This window comes from Amblyomma mixtum, chromosome 3 (assembly GCF_055824585.1).
Source record: "Amblyomma mixtum isolate Tamu chromosome 3, ASM5582458v1, whole genome shotgun sequence".
Lineage (NCBI taxonomy): Eukaryota > Metazoa > Arthropoda > Arachnida > Ixodida > Ixodidae > Amblyomma > Amblyomma mixtum.
In genome coordinates, this window is record NC_143014.1 from 123968417 (window position 1) to 123993227 (window position 24811).

General features: G+C 45.0%; 1 protein-coding gene across 1 annotated transcript; it reads left to right on the forward strand.

The window, feature by feature from the left end:
- Nucleotides 1–180: 180 nt before the first annotated feature.
- On the forward strand, nucleotides 181–21904 carry LOC149351699 (eukaryotic translation initiation factor 3 subunit G-like). The gene is made up of 9 exons (XM_089581060.1): nucleotides 181–307; nucleotides 389–429; nucleotides 643–746; nucleotides 4159–4218; nucleotides 11218–11482; nucleotides 17184–17294; nucleotides 17787–17920; nucleotides 20063–20169; nucleotides 21818–21904. Exons 1-9 carry the CDS (start codon nucleotides 288–290, stop codon nucleotides 21834–21836), a joined length of 861 nt encoding a protein of 286 aa, XP_089437186.1. The 5' UTR covers nucleotides 181–287; the 3' UTR covers nucleotides 21837–21904.
- Nucleotides 21905–24811: the final 2907 nt, after the last annotated feature.

Below are 24811 nucleotides of genomic sequence, written 5' to 3' on the forward strand. Positions count from 1 at the left end.
CTTGAGAAACTGTTCGCTGCAAACTTTCGAGCATATGAAACCTGTAGTACTCGCAAATAAACAATTTTAAAATACGTCACATTGTGTTATGTAAAGGCAACTTGAAGTTTTACTCTGCATTTTTTTTTTGCCGTCATAAGGACTCCTGCTTGAGCCAAGCCAAGCAGAGGTATGTAGCCACTACACCACCGGCTTCCGGTCGTGCACGGGCCACGAGCCGAGGTGGATGCACGAGCTTCGGCGAGCGTGAGATCTGCGTCTGGTGAATGTGACAGCATCGCTTGACAATGCCCGTTGCTGATAGCGCGTGAGTGTAATTATACTGCCTTAGAATGTCAGAACGATCTTGAGACAGCAGCCTGATGTATACGCTTCTGTTCTTTTCCAGCAACCAGCCTAGCTGGGCCGATCGGGTCGAGCAGGGCGAAGGTAAGATCTGCCAGTTCAATTAGGCTTAGTGCTTGTATTTTTTTTTTTTACTCGGTTTTGCACGGGGTGACAAGGCGACAGATTTGTCTCATCGCCAGCTGATTTCGTGCTGGCTTTCCTGTTGCGAATGTAAGAACACGTTCACTTCGTGCGAAGCGGTTCCGTTGGTTGTGCTTTGTACAAGAGTGCTGCAGCTGCTTCGCTTCTGCACAGATGCGCCACTCCCGACCCTGCCGCCGGTTCAAGTTGAACTCGCCGATGGTGAAGAGAAGGTCACCACCGAGTTTCGCGAAGACGAGGAAGGAAGGAAGGTTAAGGTACGTCGCTACGCCTAGATAGTCTACTCAGGCGGTGACATAAGCCGGATTTTTTGTGCCGACCCCACAGCGTTACGAGTTTCGCGAAGACGAGGAAGGAAGGAAGGTTAAGGTACGTCGCTACGCCTAGATAGTCTACTCAGGCGGTGACATAAGCCGGATTTTTTGTGCCGACCCCACAGCGTTAGTAGTGGCGTTCTTTAGGTGCGTCACAGTGTAATGAATGACGTGATCTGCCCTAGCCGCGCACAAGCAAGCTGTTGCCGGCAGGGTCACGTCACCGTTCGGCTAAAGTTTATGGCTTCCAAATTCGACCGCCGCGGCCTGGATCGAACCCCCAAAAGACGCGTTGTCGATCCCGGCCGCGGCGGTCGAATTTCGATGGAGGCGAAATTCTAGAGGCCCGTGTACTGTGGGATGCCAGTGCACGTTAAAAAAACCCCATTTGGTCGAAATTACCGGAGCCCTTCACTACGAGGTCCCTCATAGCCTGAGTGGCTTTGGAACATTAAACCCCATAAAACATAAACATAGGCAAACATTGTAACTCCAGATATGTTGCTCACTGCACAGGATCAGCCCGAGGCTGCCAAGATGTGAATGTTCACAGGATGAACATGGGGCTCTGCAGTTCAAATTTTCGCGCAAAATTGGCCCGTCTGAAGGTTCTCGGCTCGAACAAATTTTTTTTTTATTCACTACACCACGAAAGGAAGATAACTTTGCTCAGGTAGCCATTGCACTTGTGGACTTGCAGTGGAAAGATTAATGATGACCTAATTGTAGTGAAACTTTAAGGATGGGCAGAAATCTTTCTGAGCACGTTGAGGGAATGGCGGACGGGTCTGCTCAGCTGGACAGTCAAAGTAATGACCTGTTGTAGCACCCCTTTTGGGCTGAAAGTAATAACGAATTTATAGGGAATTCATGAAGTCCTCACTGCATGTGCCATTGCTGACGTTTGGCAGTAATGAACACCCACCCTTTCTCTCATTACTTTCCTCTGGTGCAAGTTGTGCATTTCAGCACACAACTTGCACTTTGTGCACATATGAGCGTTGTTGTTGCCATTGGCTGTAACACTTTTTCCTTCTTTGGTAGTGACACCGCAAGTTTAATTTCTGCCAAAGCAGTTTGTTGGGCTAGTTGGTTCTACTTTATCCAAAACAGTGCTGAAATACAGTGTGTGTGTGTGTGTCTCATCCTTTTGGCTATGTCTTCCAGCGCTGTTTTGGATAATTCATTTCTATGCTGTTCTTCATTACCCCCGGGCTGTAAGTAGTACCGTCCGTTGCTTTGTTGATGCTGCACACAGTAGGCAGGAACTTCAGCCAGTGCAGGTATTTTTCTTGGAAGTGGCCTTACATATTAACTTAACCTTAGAAACAAATGGCAAAGTGCAGCAGCTCATTAACTTTTTTCGGAACTTGTGCAGGCTAGTTAATTGACCTTACTTGCGCAATTGTATTATTGCAAAATGCAAAGAATTGCCCAAGGATTGCCTAGCCATCTGGTGAAAAGAACAACTATGAAACAATGTATGCTACTTAACTAGGCTGGTAGAAACCAAACAATGGTGTTTATTCTTCTTTTAATGCTAGAAGTAAGGACAATGGAATACTGCTATGAAGTTGAAAACATTTTGAGATAAAACAGCGCTTGCAGATGAAGGACCAAAACAAGGACACACAACTGTGCTGAAGTTGAAAACTTTGTGTTTTTGCGCCTTTGTTTTCATTTTCAATGATGACTGGGGCTTTGGCTGAAAAGTGCACCAAGTGACTGCCTATAGTTTGTGGGCATTGCTAGACGGAACAAAATAAAAGCCAGCAGCACTGTTTATTGAAAATGAACAAGCCTAACAGTGAAGAAGCTGTTGCATGATTTTGCAAAGCAAGTGGCCATTGCTGTCATGTTGCTGATCAAAGCCCCTTTCATGATACATGCTTAATTCTTGAGTTCGCTTTACTTTCTTATAACCCTAGATCTTTTGCACATCATGGGCAGTACAGACCCGCTGTTCCTTTGCACTTTGAGGTTGTGGATTGGCAGTGTGCTAAACATTTAATAGAGCCTGTCTTGCATGGCCAACAGAAAGGACACCAATGCAACTTACTCCTTGTGCTCATTACAAGGTGTTGCACTACTGATGTTGCACTGGGTGTTGCACTGGTGCAGTGGAATCTCTATAAGTGACTGTGAGACATGTGAAAATGTCTGATGTAGCCAAAACCTGTGTCGATGGCTTGCACAGAGTCCATTGTAGTCGCCACCATGTTGGTGGACTGGGACCACAGTGAAAATTTGCACGCTTATCTAATCCACTTGTTGCCGCCTGCTTCCCTGTGCACCGTGGAAGCTATGTGTGGTCCACCATCATGGCTTATACAACTTTACTGGAGAAAAATTTAAATCCTAGTTGTAGATGAGTTCGAAAATATGTAGCTATTGATTGCTTTCTTTAGTGTTCTGTGGCCAGGTCATGCTGATGCACTAAATTGTGCAAAATCTTGTAATTTGTCCTTCAGGCCACCGCAATGGATCAGTGGTCACAGTGCTCAGCTGCTGACCCAAAAGATGTGGGTTCGATTCTGGCTGCAGCGGTCACATTTCAATGGACACAAAATAATAGAACTCCATGTGCTGTGCAATGTCAGTGCACGTTAGAACTCCAGGTGATCAAAATTATTCAGAGCCCTCCACTACGGTGTCTCTGAAGCCTTAATCGGTTTGGGACGTTAAACCCCATAAAATCAGAGCTATGCTTCTGAATGGGGGTAGACTGGACACAGTGTTGATGAAGGCCACAGTCAAGGGCAAGAGTAGTTTCACTCTTGCCCAAGCGGCAAGTGTGGACTCTGTTCCTGCAATCACTCATCATGTCTGGTGACACAATCAGGTGGAGCTAAGGAAGAATTTTAATTCCAGAGGTGGTAGTACTTGTCCCATTGTGCCAAGGATTCAGTGCATTGTCCATGTGATGTAACCAATGTATTTGCCTTCAGTAAAACTCAGTTATAGGTATTCAGTATGAAGCACATCAGCCGCCGCGGTGGCTCAGTGGCTATGGTGCTTGGCTGCTGACCCAAAAGACGCGGGTTCGATCCCGGCCGCGGCGGCTGGAATTTCTTTGGAGGAGAAATTCTAGAGGCCCGCGTACTGTGCGATGTCAGTGCACGTTAAAGAACCCCAGGTGGTCGAAATTTCCGGAGCCCTCCACTACGGCGTCTCTCATAGCCTTAGTCGCTTTGGGACGTTAAACCCCATAAACCAAACCAACCAACCATGAAGCACATCTGCTTTGCATAACTTTGTCATGAGTGGGTTTCACTGTAGTGTGCAAGTTCATGCACAAAAGTGTGCCCTAAATTTGCAGCATGAGGGCAGTAAACAGTTTCTTTTTTGATTTCAGGTGCTGCGGCACTACAAAGTTGAAAGGAGGCAGGTCTCAAAGTCCGTGGCGCGGAGAAAGGTGAGTGCCATCAAATTAGTTGCTGCTTTTTGTAGTTATCACCAATGGATGTTATTTAAACTGAATCATGATGCAGGCATAAAGAATGTTATATGCATTGTTCTGTCATTTATTTAGCTTTATGCTCTGTCAGGCTAGCAAGCGCTTTGCAGCAGGAGTAACACTTGCAATAGGTGTCGGGATCTAAATGCCCCCAAGCGAGAAGTTTTTCGTGGGAAAACCATGCTGAACCCCATCTTCTTTTTTTTTTTTTTTAGACGCAAGTTCTAGAAATACATAGTTCGATTGGTTCTACCCTCTCCAAGAGTGACCCATAAATCTGCCCTTGCTGTGAGTGGCCTTGTCTGCCTTGGTCAGAATTGTTTCTGCGAGGGCCAAGTAATGCCCAACAGTGAGGAAGGGTTGGGTCAGGAGTAAGTGTTGACCGCTGGCTGAGTAATTTGGCCTGACATGGACTTTGAAAAGGGTTGTAGCTTTTGACTCCCCACCCTCCGTTTTTTTTTTTTTTTTACTTCTATGCTAACGAAGCACTTCATTGAGCACCTCAGTGAGTACTGCGTACCTGTTGAGAGCATAGTCTGGCCCAACAGATGTGCAGCACATTGTGCTCTAAAAGCTCTTAACTTTGTGTGCGTGCTTGCTTCCCCATGGAAGTCGGGAAGGCATTGAAGGCTGGTTACCTCTTAAGAATTAATAGTCTGGCACTCTGTGAATAATACCTCTCTGCTTTCTGGCCACTCACTTGTATAGTCCAGGCTATCAGGAATGTGGAGTGCTGTGGCGTTTTTCCTCAGTTGTTCTCAGCTACTGAGGAGTTCTGGTACATCATAAATGTTGGCATGAGTCATGAATAACCTGACCTGGTAGGGGCTTTAAACATGATTGAAAAAGATGGTAGCTTTAGCAGCCTCCATACCAATTCACTGCTAAGAAAACACCTCTTTGAGGAGTGAGTGCTGCACACCTGTTAAGAGTAGTCTGACCCAACAGGTGTGAAGTGCTGTGCTCAAAAAAATTTTTTTGCTTCTTTTATAGTAGTCAGGAGTGCGCATTGAATGCAGGCTATCTGTTAAGACTATTCCATATAATCTCGTGTATGAGCCGCACCCCGTTTTTGATTAGAGATAATTGAGAAAAAATACGGTTATAAGTTGTTGTTTTTTTTCGTGTAATGGCCCAGACCTTCAAAATTCACAGCTGAATTTTGAAAACAAAATGCAGCCCTTACACTAGTTTATACGGTAGTCTGGCACTCTGTGAATAGTATCACATGGTATGGTAAGAGACAAAGTACTGTAAAACCTCCATAGTTCGGACCTCGGGGGAGTGGGGAAAAAAGGCGTCTGAATGATCCGAACATGGAATTATTGAATGGCCCTTCAAAACTGCCAAAAACCGCTCGCATGAAAGTAATTTGTTTGGTGAAAACCTGGGCAATGATCATCTTTTAAGACTAAATGCGCAGCAGTGGCGATTTTCCATGTTTCCGTCAGATGCTTTAATTTGTACACACTACTGGGAGCGTGGGAAGCAGAACTGCTACATAATGGGAATGGCCTCCGCAGCAGCTTGCACTGTGGTGTGCAGTAGCGCTGGAGCTTCTTCGCACGTGGCGTCACACATGACGAGGCTTCACTGGACAAACAGTGAACAGCGCTTGACAAGCACTGGGGTATGTTGCGTGAATAATGACAGTAGTACACAGACGGAAGCGAGGGAAGCATGCATTAGCATAGGGGCATAAGGCTCCTTCGAAAAAATGGCAGTGGTTTAGCTCTGATTAAACCTGGTTGTGTTGCGAAAGCAACGGCTGCCTGGCTACGCTGAGGATTCGCTTGTGGTTAGGCGTTTTGGCTAAGCTCTATTGTTTATACACGAAGAAGCGAGCGATGGCGGCGTCATCTGGCGAAGCGCGGCAGCGCAGCTGCTGCGGTTGCTAGGCTCAAGGTCATTCGTGGGGTCGCTGCCGCGGCGCAAGTGCGGCTACGCAATTATCTCTTTAAGATGCTTTGTGCACAAACGTGAACATTGCGAACGGCAAGTTTTTCTCGAAGTGTGCTCTATCACTAATTTCTTCCAGGCAAATTTAGCATCCTTCATATTGCTAATAGGGTGAATTTTTTTGTCAGCTAATGAACGCAGCACAAAATATTTCAAAAAACGGTGAGCTTGGTAGCACATATTGCACTTTTTTTTCTAGCAGACAGATTTCGGCACCAGTACTACAGTAGGATACAACTTAAAAAAAACAGCAGTTGCTAACACTGGGCCGTGGTCCGCGGCGTCGTGTAGTACTCCGCTGGCCATCCGCAACCGTAAACAAAATGAGCTTTTTAATGCTTGACTATATCAAAAAATCCACGCATCAAAATCCTAGAGCTTATAATTTTTTTCTTGTGATGAGCTTCTTGTTTACATAACAAGAAAAATTTAGCAGCGGACTACTTTTTCGTCGTGGAGGAATTCTGGGTGCGGAGGCTGAATGTGGGCGGAGCTTCACTGCAGACTTAAGTTGTATCAGACTATAACGTCTTTTTTTTTCTCTCTGAATTTCTTGCATTATGTACATCCCTGTCAAAAGTAAACCGCCCCTAGTGGTTTGCTTGTGAGGCCTGCTTCATGCCTCATTATGCATCCTCAGTTACCATAACCTCTTGAAAGAGGAATGGCTTCGCAACCTCAGCCCTCCCAAGCTTTGGACTGCTAGATGTGCTAGGGAGCCCGTCTAAACAGCTTAGAAGCAAACCTTTTGGGCTATATACTTTTGACTGGGGCTGTACATCTTCAAAGAAAAAAAAAATGAATAACGCTTCCATGATCCATACGGTTGTTGATTTCATAAATCCCGTGATGTAATAGAGTAGAATCTCAATGATCCGAATCTCACATGGTCGCGAAAAACATTTGTACGGTAGAACCTCATTATTTTGAACTTCGGGAGAAAAAAAAAGATGTCAGAATGAATTATCGAACGGCCCCTAAAGACTGCCAAAAAACTATTCGCGTGAAAGTAAAATTTATTTGGTGGAATCCTGTGCAGTGTCGTCTAGTTCACAGATTTTAAAGCGACAACTACGCTACTACAGGGATTTATTGCTGTTCTGTCAGATGTGACGACACAGCAATAGCCATTCTAAATGGCGTGAAGTTCGCCTGACTGGCTGATATGCGCAGCCGATAGTGGCCGTCTCGGCGGGCCGGTGGGGAAATTCCGAAAACGAAACTTTATGGCTGGGCTCACGGCCTATCGATGGAGGCCTGCCGATCATGAACCAGTGTGGACCCACCTGCCATTATGCACATGTGATAGGGGCGCGGGAAGCCAGAAGATGAACTTTCCACGGGAACGGAGGGGGGGGGGGGGGGGGGAATGTATAGACAATCGTCGTGTTTGTAAACAGAGGTGTCTCTGAGGTCGGCAACGTGTTGAGGCAAAAATGCAGCATGCCTACACTGCGCCAAGCGACGCTGCCTTCGAAACCACCTTGTGTATTTCGGGGAGTGCGCGTCGTTTGTGGCTACAAACACTTTTGTTCTGGCTGAAGAGTGATTCTGCACTTTTTCAACCTATTCAGCAGACTGAATTACCAGGCGGAGCGCTGCATCGGCTTCTTTTCTTCGCTCCTATTTGGCAGTAACAGTACGACTGTGGCGGGCGTCTACGTTGTCTTATAAGAAACCGAGAAAGCGCGAGGTATACAGGGAAACTAATTGTCCACAGTCTCAACTTCTGGGCCGATACAGTTGACCCGATGCTAAGTGCAAGAATAGGCCTACCCGATGCATGATGCGAAGCAGCTTTTTCACATGATGAGCCTGGTGATGTGTTTCCTGTTTTCTCCGAGCCACTTCACTCCGAGCACGCGGAGCGTTACTGGACGCTGAAACGATAAAGTTGCTTTGAATAAGACAAATTCGATTTTTTCATTCTTTGGAACTTTGTCCGTTGTGCAGCGAACTTAAATGCTTTATTCTGCTTGATAAAATAGACGTTCATGGCAGGAATCCAGGCCTCACTCCACTGGAAATGTCCACAAGAATGCTCTTTTTGTTCTTTTGGCTTTGGGAGAGCTGCACAAGCACATACATAATGTTTTCCTCAAGTTTCCAATGAAATTTACGTCCGCTTTGCAGAGCTAAATAATTGAAGTCATTCTGCTTATTTTAAAATTTGCGTTCAGGTATGTGCCTTATTCTGCTTGATCGAGCAGCTTTTGGTGAGCTATTTGCTCTTTTCGCCAGGCTCTGATTGACCTCCGATTGGAAAATTCAGGACCACTGCATGACTTCGCCGAGATCGGCGAAGATTTCTAGGGCCTGTGTTGAAAAGACGCGTGAAAGTGAAAATAAAGAAAAAACTCGCTGTACATACTACTACCCGAATCCAAAGCTGTTTCAAACGTCGCGCTTAGTGGCTCTCTATGAATGCTGACGGCGACTGGCAGCAGCTGTTTTATCTTTTTTTTGTGCGAAGAGAAGCCTGGCACGTAATCTGGGTGATTTGCATCTCAAATGTGCCCCCTGCATTCAACTTAGGATCACGCGCGCACTGAATATCTAAACTTCCCATAATGAGAGCTCGGCAGAGCATGAACAAGTTGGAGACATTATTCCTGCACTGTTCGTCGCGTAACTGAAGAGCAACCGCACGGGTTAAGAGACTCTACCAGATCTCGATGCAGAAAGGCAATACTTCGCCCCTATCTGACCGTGATAAACTCGTGGAAACTTGTGTCGCGTTCTTTTTTCTCCCTTGCAGCTCAACGAACCGCGCGACAGCTCGTCAGGATATCACGAATTATGGTTAAAAAAAAATTGATGCAGGTTGGTCGCAATTCTGCTGAACCTTAATGCAGAGCAAAAGCTGCTTTTCCATAATTTTTTCTGCAGTTGTTTACACATTTCTTTCTGGAATTCGTTCTGCAATTCTTTACGTTTATTTATGTTGTTTTATAGTATTGTTGTTCTTATTTTTATTCTTGTTTTTATTATTTAAAATTATTACATTTTATTTTTCTTTTAATTATTGTTTCCATTTTTATTTTATTACCTCTTACTTTGTGCTCCGATGCCTCCCAAGGTTGTTTTGCATACCAACATGACCTTGAAAAACGGAAGCAGCAGAGCTTTCGCTCTAAAAAACACGCTAGCGTGGCATACCCAAGGCAGACAGCCCTGCCTTTTTGCCTACACAGCGAAAGTCACTGCTAGCACTAGCGCCACTGTGTCTCCGCAACATCGTGGCCTGACGCTTGTCTATACATCTATGTCGTTGTCTGCCGTTTTTTGTTTTTTTGTACCTCTGGTAAGGGCACCATTGCTCCTCTGGGATTTGCAAGGCTTTGTAGCTCCCGCGATCGTTCGCCTGCACCGAATGTCTGGACGCCCTTCCGATGGCTCTCGGTCTGCCAGAGCAGCTGTTGGTGGAAGGGGGGCAGCGCAGAGCAGGCTAAATTCGGGTGCGTGCGCGAATTTGCGCTATTTCTGCTGCAGCTGCTTCAACTCTGCACACTCATCTGTTGGAACCTGGAAATTGCATTTTATAAACTGCAAGCGACAGGGAAAACCTGGATGACAGATAAATGCCCAGAAGCCAATCCACACGACTAGAGTGCCGCTATGCACCCTGTCTCGTAACTGTCTCATACAGCGCCGCCCGTGCTATGTTTTTCCGCGGCATAGTTCCTTCATAGTCTTGTTTTTGCGCCTTTAGTTGTTCATGCTCGTGCCATACCGGTGATGGAACTGCACTAGCAGCTGCATCAAGATTCATGCCGCCCGTAAATGTGTGTTGCTGCTCACGATAAGAGTGCATGCACGCGGTCCAGCCAACCAGTCCGGACATGGTGGGGTACATTTTGTATAGACGAGTTCAACGCAGTGCAGGAAATAAAACTGTGCTCCGAGTCGGCGGCAGCACGTTCTGATCGCATTTAACACCGCCAAATGGTGGTCGGTGCCGGTGGACTGCAAAGGGTCGCTTTGGCCAGCATGACATCATCATACCGCAATCAGAGTTTGAGTGCCGCCGCTGTCTGCACGACAGTGTGTGAAGTGTTAAATGCCAAATTTAGCATTGCGCCGCATAATATGGGCTCATGCGCCTATTATAAGCAGTGCGACGCTGTGCTGCCAGTTCCCAAATGCATTGATCTCGGGCATTCCTGCTCAGCACCCCAGGACTTCGTGTTACAAATTGCAGAAGAGCAGACATTCTGCTAATTATCTGGGATTTCGAAATAACTGAAATCGAATTGTGGAGGTTTCACAGTGCTTACCTGAAATGTCATTCCTTGCTTTTAATTAAAGGACTATAAACCCTAAATTTTTGCTTGCGGGTTTTATTCTTTCAAATGATGCTGTAGACATTAATACACATGTATTACCACGTGATATTCGCCTACAACCGCTAAATAGTTTATAATTTAATTTCCTCTTGACACTGTTTTGGTTTCATTTTCATCAACCGAACGATGGCTGTGATATGTCGTTGACCTTTAGGTCACGTGAGGCATGAAAAAAAACAGTGTAACTGCTCATACGTCGTTTGTTGTAATGAATTAAAACTGCATATCAGCTTATATGTACGTTTTTTTTTAATGCCTCACATGGCATAGAGGTGAACTACACGTCACTGCTATTGTTCAGTCGATGAAACCGAAACAGCATGAGAAACGAAATTATAAATTATTTAGTAGTTGTAGACGAATATTACGTGATGGTCATGTACTCTGATTTATAGCATTTATAGCACATCATTTGAAAGAAGGAACACACAACTAAAATTGGGTGTCTATAGTCTTACAAAATATTTTAGTTTGAATTTTTGTGCATTCGCAATGTTTCGAGGATTCAGTAAGGAATCATAATTTGCCGTTAGTTGTGGGATAGGGAGATAAAGCCCCATAGTGCTGTAAACGTGCTTACAAAACGGTGATGTTCTAAGAACCAGGATCCTCTTTGGAGAAAAAAATGTATGCGATTGCTTCCTGTGCTCAGCTGTGGAAGAAATTCGGGGCAGCCAAGAATGACCCACCCGGCCCCAACGCAGCCACCACAGTGGTGGGTGAGGACATCCAAATGCAGTTTGTGAGTGCCCAGGAGGAGGAGACAAGCCCTGAGGAGGACATGCTGGCTAAGCTGCGCAGCCAGAAGACCAAAATGGTCAAATGCCGCATCTGCAAGGAGGACCACTGGACCACCCAGTGCCCATTCAAGGACAAGGTGGCCCTTCCTGAGCACCTCAAGGAGGAGGCCAAACCAGGTATATTTGCTCACTTGTCTTGGCACTCGAGAAAAGTTTTGGTCGGAGTCTATCCCCAAACCCAGGCAGGGCTTATAGTGTGCTCCCTGTGGCTTCTTCTAAACGTGCAGGGACGAGGCGTACTATGCAGAAAAAGTTATCATCCGAAACCTGTTAACTCATTCGCTGCCGCGGAAAAACGGAGGATTTGGAGTGTACTGAAAGAAAATTTTTTTTCACAAGAAGTAACACACCCAGCACATATTGCAATGCATGAAACTGTAGCTTATCAGTTACACTTCTGAATGAAGCAAACAGCAGAGTTGTGTGTGACTCTTCAACTGCAGAAGAAACCGGTTTGAGTTCTCGAGCGTCGGAATTAGACGCTAAATAGACGATGTGCCGAGGAAACAGAGGAAGAACGTGCAAGAAGACTCAAGACTCGAGGCTTTCGCAATTCAACTAGGGTTAACCAGAGCTAAACCACAGCCAATTTTTCATGCAGAGCACTTTCGTACCTTTCACAGCGTTGCACCTGATGCATGAAACGTAGTATAGCACCAATTTCTTTGTTTCAAGTGAATTTAGCATCCTTCATGTCGCGAATAAGATGTTTTTTTTAATGTCATATAGCAAACTCATTCTTTTGAAGCGAAAGCGTCACCACGGGACCTCGGGCTTCAATCGCAGACCGTGTAAATTTGACCTTCAGCTGAGTTAGAGGTCAAACCATGAAAAAGAGAAAAAGAAATTGAATCAATATTGATGACTGGGAGTCGAACCCGAGGCTGCGCTATCTCCTTTAAGGGCCGCTCAGCGAGATCACTAGGCTATCGCCACAGACAACAACACGCTTCGTGTTAAACTGCACCACACACTCACGCTGTGCATTGGTGAGCATTGTCTTCATCGGCTACCATCTGCTCCGTCCCGCAGCACTGCCTTCTCACAGTCTTCTACGTAGGACAAATCCGTGCTTTTGCTCCGATTCAAATGTAGTGAACATTTTCTGTAGTTTTTTTATTTATACAAAACTGCAGACCTTAGGTCCAAGCAACGGTTAAAAAAATAACAAAAATAATGTTTCGCAAAACAGTGGGTGCCATTTTTAGCAAAAAGATTTTGACACCAGTTATAACATTATTTTTTTTTTCAGTTTCAAGCGTAATACTCATCTTTGTAATTGAATTTATTCCACGATCTTTTGGGTGTTTACTTGAGGAGTCCAGCCTTTTTGGTGTTCCTGTTACCATCTATTTTGACATTGCACGTCCCTGTCAAAAGTTAGGAGATGGTGTTTTGCGCTTAAAAACTAACAAATTATCTATCCTGAGGCCTGATAACACTTTAAGCAGCAAAATATTTCCTTTCAGTTTAGAGCAAAAATGGCACCTGACAGCGTTAGCCATCTGTGTGACAGCCAACTTGAGTTGGACCATCGCACTGCAGCGGGGTTATTGTAAAGCAGCAATCGTTTATACTCCTTTTTCTGGGGCACTGTCAATGGATGTGCACGGCGTGAATGTTTGCAAACTACCTGTCTGCCAACCTTCTGTGCAGCTGTGATGCAAGATAACGTTTTGAACTATGGCACGAACACTTGTTACACTGCCACCAGCGATGCGTGTAGTGCTGTAAAGCCTTCTGCCTGTCATGGGAGCGGGGATCCCTTGACGCTGGGACCTTATTTACTCGCATAATGATTGCACTCGCGTAGTTGTGTTGTATTGGGTTTAGTGGCGCATAAGCATCCAAGGCTATCATGCGCCAAACTCAAGGTGTAGGAAAATTGGTTTCTGTAGAATTTTACTAAAAAGCGAGAAAAATTGGCGGTGTAAAGAGCTTAAAATATTAGTTGCTACAACACTGTAATGCTGGAATAGAAATTTTGGAAATGTTAGTATTAAAACCTTTAAAGAAGGTCGAGTAACCTCAGTGGCAATCCTTGGCTGGCCAAGGATCCCGAGGCTCCCAACCACTCAAGTAAAAAGCTCAGCATTCTTCTCGGGAATGAGAAGACGGCGTAGTGATGCACGCCTGAATTTTTTTGTCAAAATTCAATTTTTTTATTCCCGTGTAATGATCGCACCCCGAACTCTCTGCTGCAATTTGTCGTGTGCCAAGGCTAGCTGACTATGATCGTACTTGCCATTTGTCAGCACTTGCTGACAGATGGCACGTGCAGATCACCATCGTGCTCTGTCAGCCGCCATTTTTGTTTTGATGTCCAGCACTGTTACAGCGGCAGCCACCTGTTAGTTGACCTGCAGTCATCCCGCAGCAAACACGTTCCGAAGCATAACCGGCAGTCTAAACACGGTTTATGCGTGGTTACCAAACTTAGCTGCGGTTATCTCGAATCATGGTTCGCTGTTGTCACAAGGCTCGCCACGGTTCCGGGTTGCGATGCAACGAACGAAGTGACGCGGTGATCCGGAGCAGTGTCAAGAGTGCCATCCGACTGTGCTGTTCGGTGGCAGCACCGTGCTGCCTGCAAGCTGACTGTGCCAAGGAAACATCTCTACTGCGGATCCCTGGCGCCACAGCCGGAACACCGTGCTTTTCTTGTTCTCATAAATAATAAGCCCTGGGATAGGGGAATGTCAAAATTGAATCCTCCTTGAGGATTGACCTGTACAGAGTTGCTGGTAGGAGTAATAACTGCAATACAAGCAAGCTAGTTTTATGTACCGCATAGCAGCTGCCGCCGTTGCAGCGCGGCTGACTCGATCTGCTTGCATGCCAGCTCCGCTGCTAAGGCGTTGCTGAAATCGCTCATATATCTTTCTTCTAATATAGAACAGTGAGGTTATGGCAGTGCCATAAGTTGGTCAATTCAAAAGCACCATCCGCTGTGGCTTCGATGCAAAACAAATTAGGCGTAGTGACAACTAGGGAGTCGCACACCAAAGTGCCGCCATCCGCCGTGCTCTCGGGCGGCACCATTGCGGTAAGCTTGTAGAATCTGGTGCTGCGAGCATTGGGAACGTGTCACCTACTTGAACAGTGGGGCAGGAACCGGACATTTTTCGCATAATGGCGGTAAAATACATAGCTTGAGCACCGCGCGATGTTGCTGCGCCTGCGGACAGGATCGAAGGCTGCATAAAAGCGCCATCGCATGGCTTATTTTGATGTGTTACTCTTGAAACATGATTTAGTGCAAAGAAAGTACGTTTTGAAGCGGGCCAGCTCGTGCATTTTTCACAGAGTTCACAGATGCCGCCATCTTCCCGGTTAACGACGCAAACAAGGTCGCCAAGCTCGGGTTGCCCAGCTCGGTCCGCGATAACTGCGGTTAGCGACGTAACCCCGGTATGGACAGCAGTAACCACAGTTAGCAAAAGCATGCCCGTGTGACAAGGGTATTATTAGTAGCTATTGTAAGAAGTATGACTTGCATTTAGTTTGCATTTTCAGTGCTCAAAAATTTTTTGCAGAAAATTTACCCTGCGCAGTGATCGCACCCCTAAATTTGCATCAATTTTTTGAAAGAAAAATAGAAGTGCTATCATTATGCAAGTAAATATGGTATTAAAAATATTTTGGAAGAACTCAATGTCGCCATGAATTCATTGTGTGATCAGTGTATCAAGGTCCGTCTGTACTTCTTTGAGGGTGACTGGCGTCATCTTAGCTGGTATCGATGGTCATTGTACCGTATTTAGTCACGTAATTTCCGCACCCCTAATTTATTACTACGGTTCATTAAAAAAATCTTTCACTCGTACGTTTTACGCTGCTTGTTGCGCCAGATCACCGGCATGCGCACGGGTGCGCACAAGGCGGTCATGGAAAAATCGACACATGGCTACGTAAGGTGAGAGTGTCGAGGAAAAGCAGTCAGACCGCTGCCGTAAGGAAGACACGGCAGAGTCCAAGCCAGAGTGAAGTCTTAACTGGTGTATGTGAGTGGCGAGCACAACTGGCTTTTTTGAGCGAGTGAAATCAGCGTGTTTTTAACGCTTTGATAACGACTCCACCCCCCTTCCAGAGACAGACCGTCTTCTCTTAAGAATTCTTAGGTCATAACACGAAATACACCGTATATTGCTGCTTATAAGTTGACCTTTTTTCTTTTTTTACAAAACCGGCGGTTCGAAACGGGGCATCGACGTATGTGGCATGCCAGCTTATATGCGGAGTCTTATAGTTTCGTCCAAGCCGTGGGTAGTATGCGCCACGTGCCAGTGCCCATTCCCGACAGGATACGTGGAGCTTTATGTGTAAAAAAAAAATGTAATTGTGCGCCGTTTACCCTGCTGGTCATTGTCTAGGCAGGCAGCAAGGAACGGTATGTATTTCGTGTTGTGATCTTTGTAGAGCTTTTTAGGACGTGTTCGCTAAATCTCTGCATATTAACGCACCCCCTTTTTGAAGCCTTAATTTAAAGAAGAAAAGTGCTCAAATTACATAAGTAAAGTACCTGTTCTCTGGGTGTGTACTTGTACAGTAGACATGTTAATTCAAACTGCAGGGGACCAGAGATTTTTGTTTGAATTATCCGAAGTCCACCTTAATATAGCCCAAGACTGAATTCAATTTGCTTTATCGATATCTATGCATGCAAGTAGTATTATGGATCTTGTTTCTCTTTGCAAATGTAGCTAAATGCTTTAGCACAGCAAAAAATATGGGGAAGCGCAGTAAAAAGTTTCATTACTTAAGTATGGTTGAAAAAAAAGGTAATAGAGTAAAAATCTCAACGAACGAAAAATTCCGAATCATCTGAAAGCGGAAAAGTCAAATGGCTACAAAAAAACTTGCTGAAACTGTTTCGCCTGCAGGAAATTTAATTGATGAAAAAATAATTAGTGATTGTCTGCTTTTAAGTGAAAAGCTGCGCAGCAATGACTGTTTTTCGCTATTCCATCATTTTTAGTGCATGCCCACTGTCGGGAATGCCAAAGCAGAACTGCTTCAAAATGGTAAAGCCTTCCACAGCCTCCTTCACAGGTGTGACACAGTAGCTGTGGAGCTTCCTCATATGTGGCGATGTCCATGTAAGGAAGCTTCACCACACAATGAGCAGCTTGTAATGAACGCGCATTATCAGCGCTCGGGACTATGTGGACGGATGCGAGGGAACGCACATTTGTGCTGGAACGGCAGACTCCTTCTGAAAGGGGGAGAAAAAAATACCGGCGGCGCGCCAGTTAGTGTCCGAAATGGTGCGCAGATGGGCTTAGTTTGCAGACGCTTGTCCCGCAGCCACAATCGTCGTGGTCTGGTAGCAAACGTCAGAAAACGAAACTATGCCGCAGCGGGACAACTCTGATCAACGGGCCCCCCTTCGGGCCGTGTCGGAGCTAACCGGTTGGAAGGGCCGGATTTTCAATGCACTAAGCACCACAAACCTAACCCATCCACCTCGGTCGCCGCTTTCGTGCGCCGGGAGTGTCGGAGCTAGACAAAGAAAGTTTTAACCAAATTTAAGAGAGATCGTAGTACGAATTAAGCGGCTTAAAATGCATTGAAAATGTAGCCAGCCGACTAGAATTTTGGAATTTGTTTGAATTAACCAAAAGTGTGAATTATCCAAGTTTGAATTATCGTTAGAGTTTAGGTTTAGTGCCAGCAATTTTAGTAGCTGTTTAGTAGTAGTAGTTAGTTACGCAAAGTCTATTTTCCTTTCCCATCCCCACCCACTCTCGTTTTTTACTTGCAAAGAGTGTAGAGTTACACGTATGTTTGTTTCTGCTGCTTTTTTGCAAAAATGCAGCTGCTGCAGTGGAAGTTGAAGAAAAGGTGAAGTCTGGGAAGTACATTCCACCCAGCATGCGAGAGGGTGCCAACCGCCGTGGAGAGTCGATGACCCAGTCGCGCACCAGGGGTGAGCAACTGTTTTGCATTTTTCCTTGTGTTTCTTAGTTTTCTCTTTTGTGCCATGGTGATTGTGTTGCAGTCCTGTTAGGGACTTTTTCTTTACATTTTTTATGGCTGTTTTACATCAAGCACTCACACTCGGGTCCATTTACATTTTTTATGGATGTTTTACATCAAACAGGGGTCCATTAGTATGTAGGTGCAGGCTATGGCATGGTTGCACTTATAAGTTGTAATTCTAAAGATTTAGTTTCCACAAATTTTTTTTTTCTTCAGTCTGTGCACGTTAAAGAACCCCAGATGGTTGAAATTTCCGGAGCCCTTCACTACGGCATCCCTCATAGCCTTAGTCGCTTTGGGACGTTAAAACCCCATAAACCATAACAAATTTTCTGTAGAGGCTATTCTTGTGTGTGCTCTTCATTTGCTTTGAAATTTTTGTGTTTGTTTTGTGTGTTGTTTGAATAATGGCTGTTGGCTTTGCTCGTGATGTGTGCAGATGAGGCAGCCACGATACGGGTGACCAACCTGTCTGAAGATGTGCGGGACTCAGATCTGCAAGATCTGTTCCGGCCCTTTGGCCAGATTGCCAGGATTTACTTGGCAAAGGACAAGGTCACTGGCCAGTCAAAGGTGTGTATGGAGTGTGGGATGTGCGACAGCCACACAAAACTGTAAATACTCGTCTAAAGGCCGCTCTCCCAACTTTACAACTGTTAATTTGAAGAAAGGAGGGGGGCATTACATACACTTAACTGTAACCTACAAGCAAGAATATATTGTACCCATGCTATTGACATGGTTCTTGCAGCGACGTGCCACCTGCCGGCGTGCTGGCAGCGCACCGGTCGCTAGGCTTTACTATGCCCATTACCTTTGCATCTAAGCCGAAGCAGAGGGTTCTTTGGAACTATACACTATCTATTAAAAATGCCTAATTCTGCTACCAATAAACTACCGTATATACACTCATAATGAACTCACTCACATAATGAACCCACCCCTTACTTTTGTTGGTGAAAATTGACTTTTTTTTAACTTTTAGCTTTTGTACCGCGTTCCTCAGTTTTCGCGCTGTCCATAGCGCAGACCTTGGCAGTGCACCAAGATGCCGAGATGTGTGTGCGCCGATAACATTGCTGCGTGTTTATCTTTTGCTCATCCGGAAGGGGTGGGGGGGGGGGGGTTGGACTCGGCGAACTAGCGCCAAAACATTGTGCACCCTTGAGAGAAGCAGCAGCAGAGGTGGCATGCTCGATGTGCTGCTATATGCTTAGAAGGCCGGCAAGCGCTCAAGCATCGGAGTGCAGGACCCGTTACCATCCTGCGTGCTTTTTTTTCACCCTCCTGTAAGCAACGCGCGCTTTACCTTAAGGGCAAGTGTTCAGCATGTTAGCTTTATCTCTCCGCGATTTGCCGGTGCTGCAGGCTATCCAAAATTGGCAGATTGCGCTGTGATACAGCAAACACCTTTCAAAATGAACAATGCTAAGCAGCAGTGACACGAACTCATCTGACTTTTGTTGATGATGGTTGGACGAATGGGCGGATACAATATGAAAGTTCGACTGTGCCCAAAAAATCTGTTTAAACTTTTTTTCCCCATGTATTGAACCCTCCCTCCAAATTGATGTCAACTTTTCTGAAAAAAAAAAAAAATGGGCTCATTACACGAGTATATACGGTACAGATAGAATAATCACTCATTATAATTAAGGCACATTTGACTTAATGAACCCTCCCCCAAATTAGTGTCAACTTTTCTGGGAAAAAAATGGGCTCATTACGCGTGTATATACTGTACAAATAGAATAATCACTCATTATAATTAAGGTATGTTTGGTTTCTGCAATGCCTTTTGCAGCAAAGTGAGCAAAGAATGCCAGGCGAGTGCCACCGCATGACAGCGATGTGGTGTGGCAAATGAATGTAAGAGATAGAAGACCCTAAAGTACACATCATCTTCAACACGTAACATCGTTTCATGGCGCTTTTGCTGCTAGCATGTGCACAGTGCCACGCATCCTACCCGTCTCCGCTCAAGAAAAGTGTTCGAAGAGCGCAGTTCGAAATATCGAACGACCAGAGAAATTCAAGTTCGATATACTGCGCGACTTTACTATACTTTTACATGGATTTTCAAGGGCATAACCTGTGTGTTCAATGTCGACAATAATTTAAAATATCCGGGTTGGACATATCCGGCTCAACTTTGATTGTAAAATGTTTAAGTCATCGGAAAGAGCTTGGTGCTAAGAGGTCGTTAAGTGGTCGAGAGTAGATAGCCCTCTACGACTTTGTCAGCCCACTCCACCACCAGAACTTGCGTTCTGGGGTCAGAGCTAGCCAACACGGCCTCCCACTGACTGTATATCCAGCCAACCAAAATTGTGAAATTTGTTTGAATTAACAGAAAGTTCTAGTTATTCAGTTTCAATTATCACATTGCGTGCCTTCTGGCGTTGTGTATCTAATAACTCTTGTTTAGAGATGCCATTATCGTCTGCATTTTCATTATCTTTGATGCATTGCACAATAGTCAGCACTGCACTCTTGTACACAGTGAAATGAGTTCAATGAATGTGCGTGTTGGTGAACGTGTGACAGCTTGCAAACGAGACTTGTGCCTGGTAATTACTTGCCCAGAGTGGCACCAGTTTTGCCAGTGTGACTCATTTGTGTGATCCTCATGTAGAGTATAACAACCTGATTGGGGCATGCTGATTGGTATTGTGAGGAAACAGTCTTTACTTGATTTTTTTGCTCTTCTTTTAGGGATTTGCCTTCATCAACTTTGTTCACCGTGAGGACGCTGCTCGGGCCATTGCCAATGTCAATGGCTTTGGCTATGACAACCTCATCCTTTCAGTGGAATGGGCCAAGTAAGTTGATCTTATACCCAAGGTCATTTGTAACTGAAGTTATCATGACAGAAACATCAGGAATAATTGCATCCCATGATGTCAAAAGAAACCAATGGCGTGCTTTTTAGCAAATTCTGTGCAGCAAAACTCCTTGAAAGCTTTCAGCAAAACGTTACCTAACTTAATACAAGTGCACAAGGACTTGTTTTACATAAGATTAAATTGCTGCCGTGGTGGCTCATTGGTTATGGTGCTTAGCTGTTGAGCAGAAAGACTTTGGTTTGATTCCGGGCCGCAGCGGTCGAATTTCGATGGAGGCGAGATTCAAGAGGCCCGTATACTGTGCGATATCAGTGCATGTTCAAAGAACCCAGGTGGTTGAAATTTCCGGAGCCCACTATGGCGTCCTTCATAGCCCAAGTCGCTTTGGGACGTTAGACCTCCATAAACCAAACCATAAAATTAAATTACATGTTTGGAATCAGCATGCGAAAATACATGTTCTCTGAAGATTTCATAACTGTGACTTCATTGATAAAAAACATTATTATAAGACCCTCCCTTAAGTTGCTGTCCTAGGTCAGCCAGTGGTATTCATCTTCTGGGAGACACGCTACTGACTCCATTGTTTGCCAATTAGAGTGTATTGCTGTGCTTGAAGTACTCAATGTTATGCAGATGTTATGAAATAGTTTTTGTAGCATTGTTTCCAGCAGTTTGTGCTGGCAGTTAAATTTCTTGTCATGGGCAGCCAGCATTAATTCATTTGAAAGTAGTACATACTGTATAAACACGTGTAACGGCCGCACCTGTGTACAGGCCGCAGCCTGTTTTCCCCAAAGGAAATATTTAAAAAAAAAATCCATGTAAGGGCCGCACCCAAACTTTCCACGACCCATGCGGGAATAGGCTTCAAAATGCACGTGCACATGAGCTTCCACGGATTGCGCCCGAGGCCGCAGGTCATCATCGTCAACTTTTTCTTTCGTCGTGAGTTCCCACTATCCATATTGGCATCAGAGTCACCAGCTCCAGCTTTTTGTGGCTGTCAAATGCACGGGAGTTGTGGTAGCTTGGTGGTTCACTGTAGTTGTGGCTTTTGTGTGCTGCAACTGAGTGTTGCAGTTTTAGCACAGTGGGCAAGCACCTGAATAGCTACATGGCAGGGAGTTCGCTTTTGAACACGGTAGGCGTACGACAGACAGGAAATTGGGCGTGGACGAGAAGTGCATTCGACAATGGCGTAACCGAAATGATTGAGGAACACAAGCTGCAAAAAGCGCTCTTTCTGAGGCAAGCCGTGCAAGTTTCCCGAACTGGAAGAAGAGCTGCTCTGCTATGTGATGGAAGTGCGAAACAACTGCTGTGCACTGACAACGAACATGCTGCGCGACTTCTTGTGGGATGAGCATGCACCAGAGCACAGCACCAGCTCTTAGACTCCGCGAGCAATGTTTGAACGTAGGATAAATGCTGCTGCTTGCCTGATTGGTGTGTTTTTACTTCAAAAATATTTTTTCCCACATATCGTGTACATCGGTTGCACCCCAAAAATTGGCCTTCGAATCTGGAAAAAAAAAGTGCGGTTCTTACATGCGCTTATACAGCATTGCTTGTGTGCCTGAAGACTTTGTTAAACTTGAATAATCTTTGTCTTGTTTCACAGGCCCTCTGGTACTGCTTGAGGAACACCAGTGGTACTTCAACCAGCATGCAATGCAGAATGTATTAAAAGATCAACAGTGCATTGCTACCATGTGTCTTGTGTACATTCTTCTGCCCCTTCTCAGGTGCCTTTTCCAGATCCTTTTATCCAGCATTTTTTTTTTTTTTTCATATACAACTGGAAGGAAAAAAAATACTAGGACAGGAACAAAAAGCTATCACCTCTTAGCTTGACAGGGTCCCTGCTCCTGTCTCGGCATGGGTAGCAGACAGACGGGCACTTGTGTACAGAACAATAACATTTACGATGACACCAAATCACACTCGTGCTCAAACACATCGCATAAGTAATATACAGGTCAGAAGAGTCAAATTAACAATACCAATAAGAACAGTAAACAAAAAGTACAGAACATTAAAATGCACATTTTGTATGAAGTAGTGTGTCTGTTATTCACTCTGGAATCTTAATAAAAAATGGCAGAGTTATGTGCTTTGTAATATAAGGTAATCTTTCCATTTTTTTTGTTTTAGATGTTATGTATGTCAATATTATTTTCTTCCTATAGAATAAGGTACCTCGGCACCTGGTATGTAGTCTGTGTTGGCCATGATTTGTATGTGAAAAGGGAATTAACGAGAATTCTCTTCAGATAGTTCCTGATAGCATCTTTGTATTTCATAATGAGGCTGAATTTGTGGACATGCTGTAAAGATGCACATTAAAAGAGGAAAATAGTTCATTTGTATGGCCGTCATAGGAGGATTCACTGTTACGTTCATGGAACTTGCTATGAAAGTAGTTGCCATCTGTCAACATACAGTAAAACCTTGTTAATTTGGACTGTCTCTGCAGCTCTGCCAAATTCCCATGCAAGTTGGAAGGTAGTTTATTCGGACACTGTGGTGCTCAAATTGGTCAATTCAGATGGCCCCCAAAGGGGGGCGTCTTGTAGAGATATGACATGCCCGACGGGCAGTAATCCAGATATTCTTCTATTGTCTCCTGCACCCGTCTAATATGCGTGCAAAGGCAGGAAAGGTGACAGTTGGCAGGTTCTGGTCAGTAGGCCGCACACAGTTTGATACAACGATTGCATTGTTGCTGTTTTTTTTTTGCTTGCTTTTCAAAGGCATCTTTCCGCCCCGGCGCTTTTTTCCGCGTGGAATTTGTTTTTTCCAGCGCACCGAAGCTCCACGCTCATCGTGTGCTGTTTGCATTTGTGCAGTGAAGTCTCCTCGCATGTGACACCACATGTGAAGAATCTCCAGCACTACCGTTTCAGACAGTGAACGAAGCCGCGGAGACCCTTGCCATTGTGGAGCAGCTTCTATTCTGCCACTTCTGACAGCATGCATGAATTGAAACATTGGACGGAACTGCGGGCAATTGCTGTTGTCGTGCAGTTTTCATGTTAAAAGGATATTAACACCTGCCCATGACTCCACTAAATAAATTTTGCTTTCACGTGAACGGTTTGTGGCAGTTTGGGGGGGGGGGGGGAGGCATTCGATAATTTGCACGTTTTTTTCACTCCCTTGAAGTTGAATTAACAAGGCTTTACTGTAACTTCTAACAGCGTGTTAGTCATAATGGAATGGTAGCTAATGCATTGGACTCTAATTCGAACTTGCAGGGACCTGAGATTCTTGTTTCAATTATCAGGAGTGTGCCCTAGTATGATCCAAGACTGTTCGTGATTTGCTTTATGGACAGCTATGCATACAAACAGCAGAACCTCATCATAGCGTTTTTCACAGGACCGTGGGAAAAAGACTTGCCATGGTAAGCCAGCAGTAAACTGTGTAATTGAATACTATGCCTTGCAATGTGTCTTTACCTACTTGAGCTGTATAGGACTATGCTTTTAAGCAGCTGTCGGTAGAAGGCAGTGAATGCGTGCGCTTGCACTGTTTCCATGGTGGCCGCTTTAGTCTACACAATCCTCGCTTGGAATCTAACAAACTGTCTTTTGAGCTGCATGGGACAAGTAAAAAGTAAGGCTGAAAGAAAAGCCTGTGGGCCATCCGTCGTGACCGTAGCCCTTGCAGTGCAGTCTGCCGATAGAACTCCACCTATAACATATCCACACCACCCATAAGCGTGCGTGGTGCAGCACGAATTGAGCCGTTTCTGTTCTGTGCACAATAAACATGGGCAGTCAGCATGCCGGTCGTACCTTGACACAGTCCTTCAGGACCCCATCTAGATTAACCTTTTGGGATTATACAAGGGAGCCTTACAGTCTTTGCCATGGGGGAAAATATTTTTCTACATACGTCAGTTAAGTGTATGGAAAAATAATTTTTCTAATACCAGAATTTTTTTTTTTTTTTTCGTACAATTAGCTGACATATCTCCTTCAAAATGTACTAAAACGGAGCTTAATCGTTGCTCTTTCATGCAATATACAAATTATGCGGGCCGCCGCGGTGGCTCAGTGGCTATGGTGCTTGGCTGCTGGCCCGAAAGACGCGGGTTTGATCCCGGCCGCGGCGGCTGGAATTTCTTTGGAGGAGAAATTTGAGGCCCGTGTAATGTGCGATGTCAGTGCATGTTAAAGAACCCCAGGTGGTCGAAATTTCCGGAGCCCTCCACTACGGCGTCTCTCATAGCCTTAGTCGCTTTGGGACGTTAAACCCCATAAACCAACCAAATTATGCTCAGAAGCCGGAACTGTTATATCAAGGTGAACAAGGAAGCAAAAAATTCTGCAATATACAAGATGCTGAGCAAACTGTCTATCACATCCTGAAGTTTTACACTGCCTTTTTTAGTTGTTGCGTCAGTCTTTGAGATCAGTTGTTGACAGTCAGCCACAATGGCGCTTGTGGCGCTCAAAAAAGCAGTTTATTTTTGCGAATGCCTTGCAAAACAATTGCTCAATGCTCAGTCTTGTGCTCGTCGTATAGCTTGCAATTTCTTTGTTTTCCTGTTTTCTGGGGTTAGTTACACAAGCTTGTGGGAGGTTCAAGAGGGATGTAATTTCATTCA

Coding starts and splice junctions, on each gene's coding strand:
- LOC149351699 (XM_089581060.1), top strand. CDS start 288: ATGCCCGTTGCTGATAGCGC. Junction 430..642: donor TCGGGTCGAGCAGGGCGAAG/GTAAGATCTGCC, acceptor GCTTCTGCACAG/ATGCGCCACTCCCGACCCTG. Junction 17,295..17,786: donor GACCCAGTCGCGCACCAGGG/GTGAGCAACTGT, acceptor TGATGTGTGCAG/ATGAGGCAGCCACGATACGG.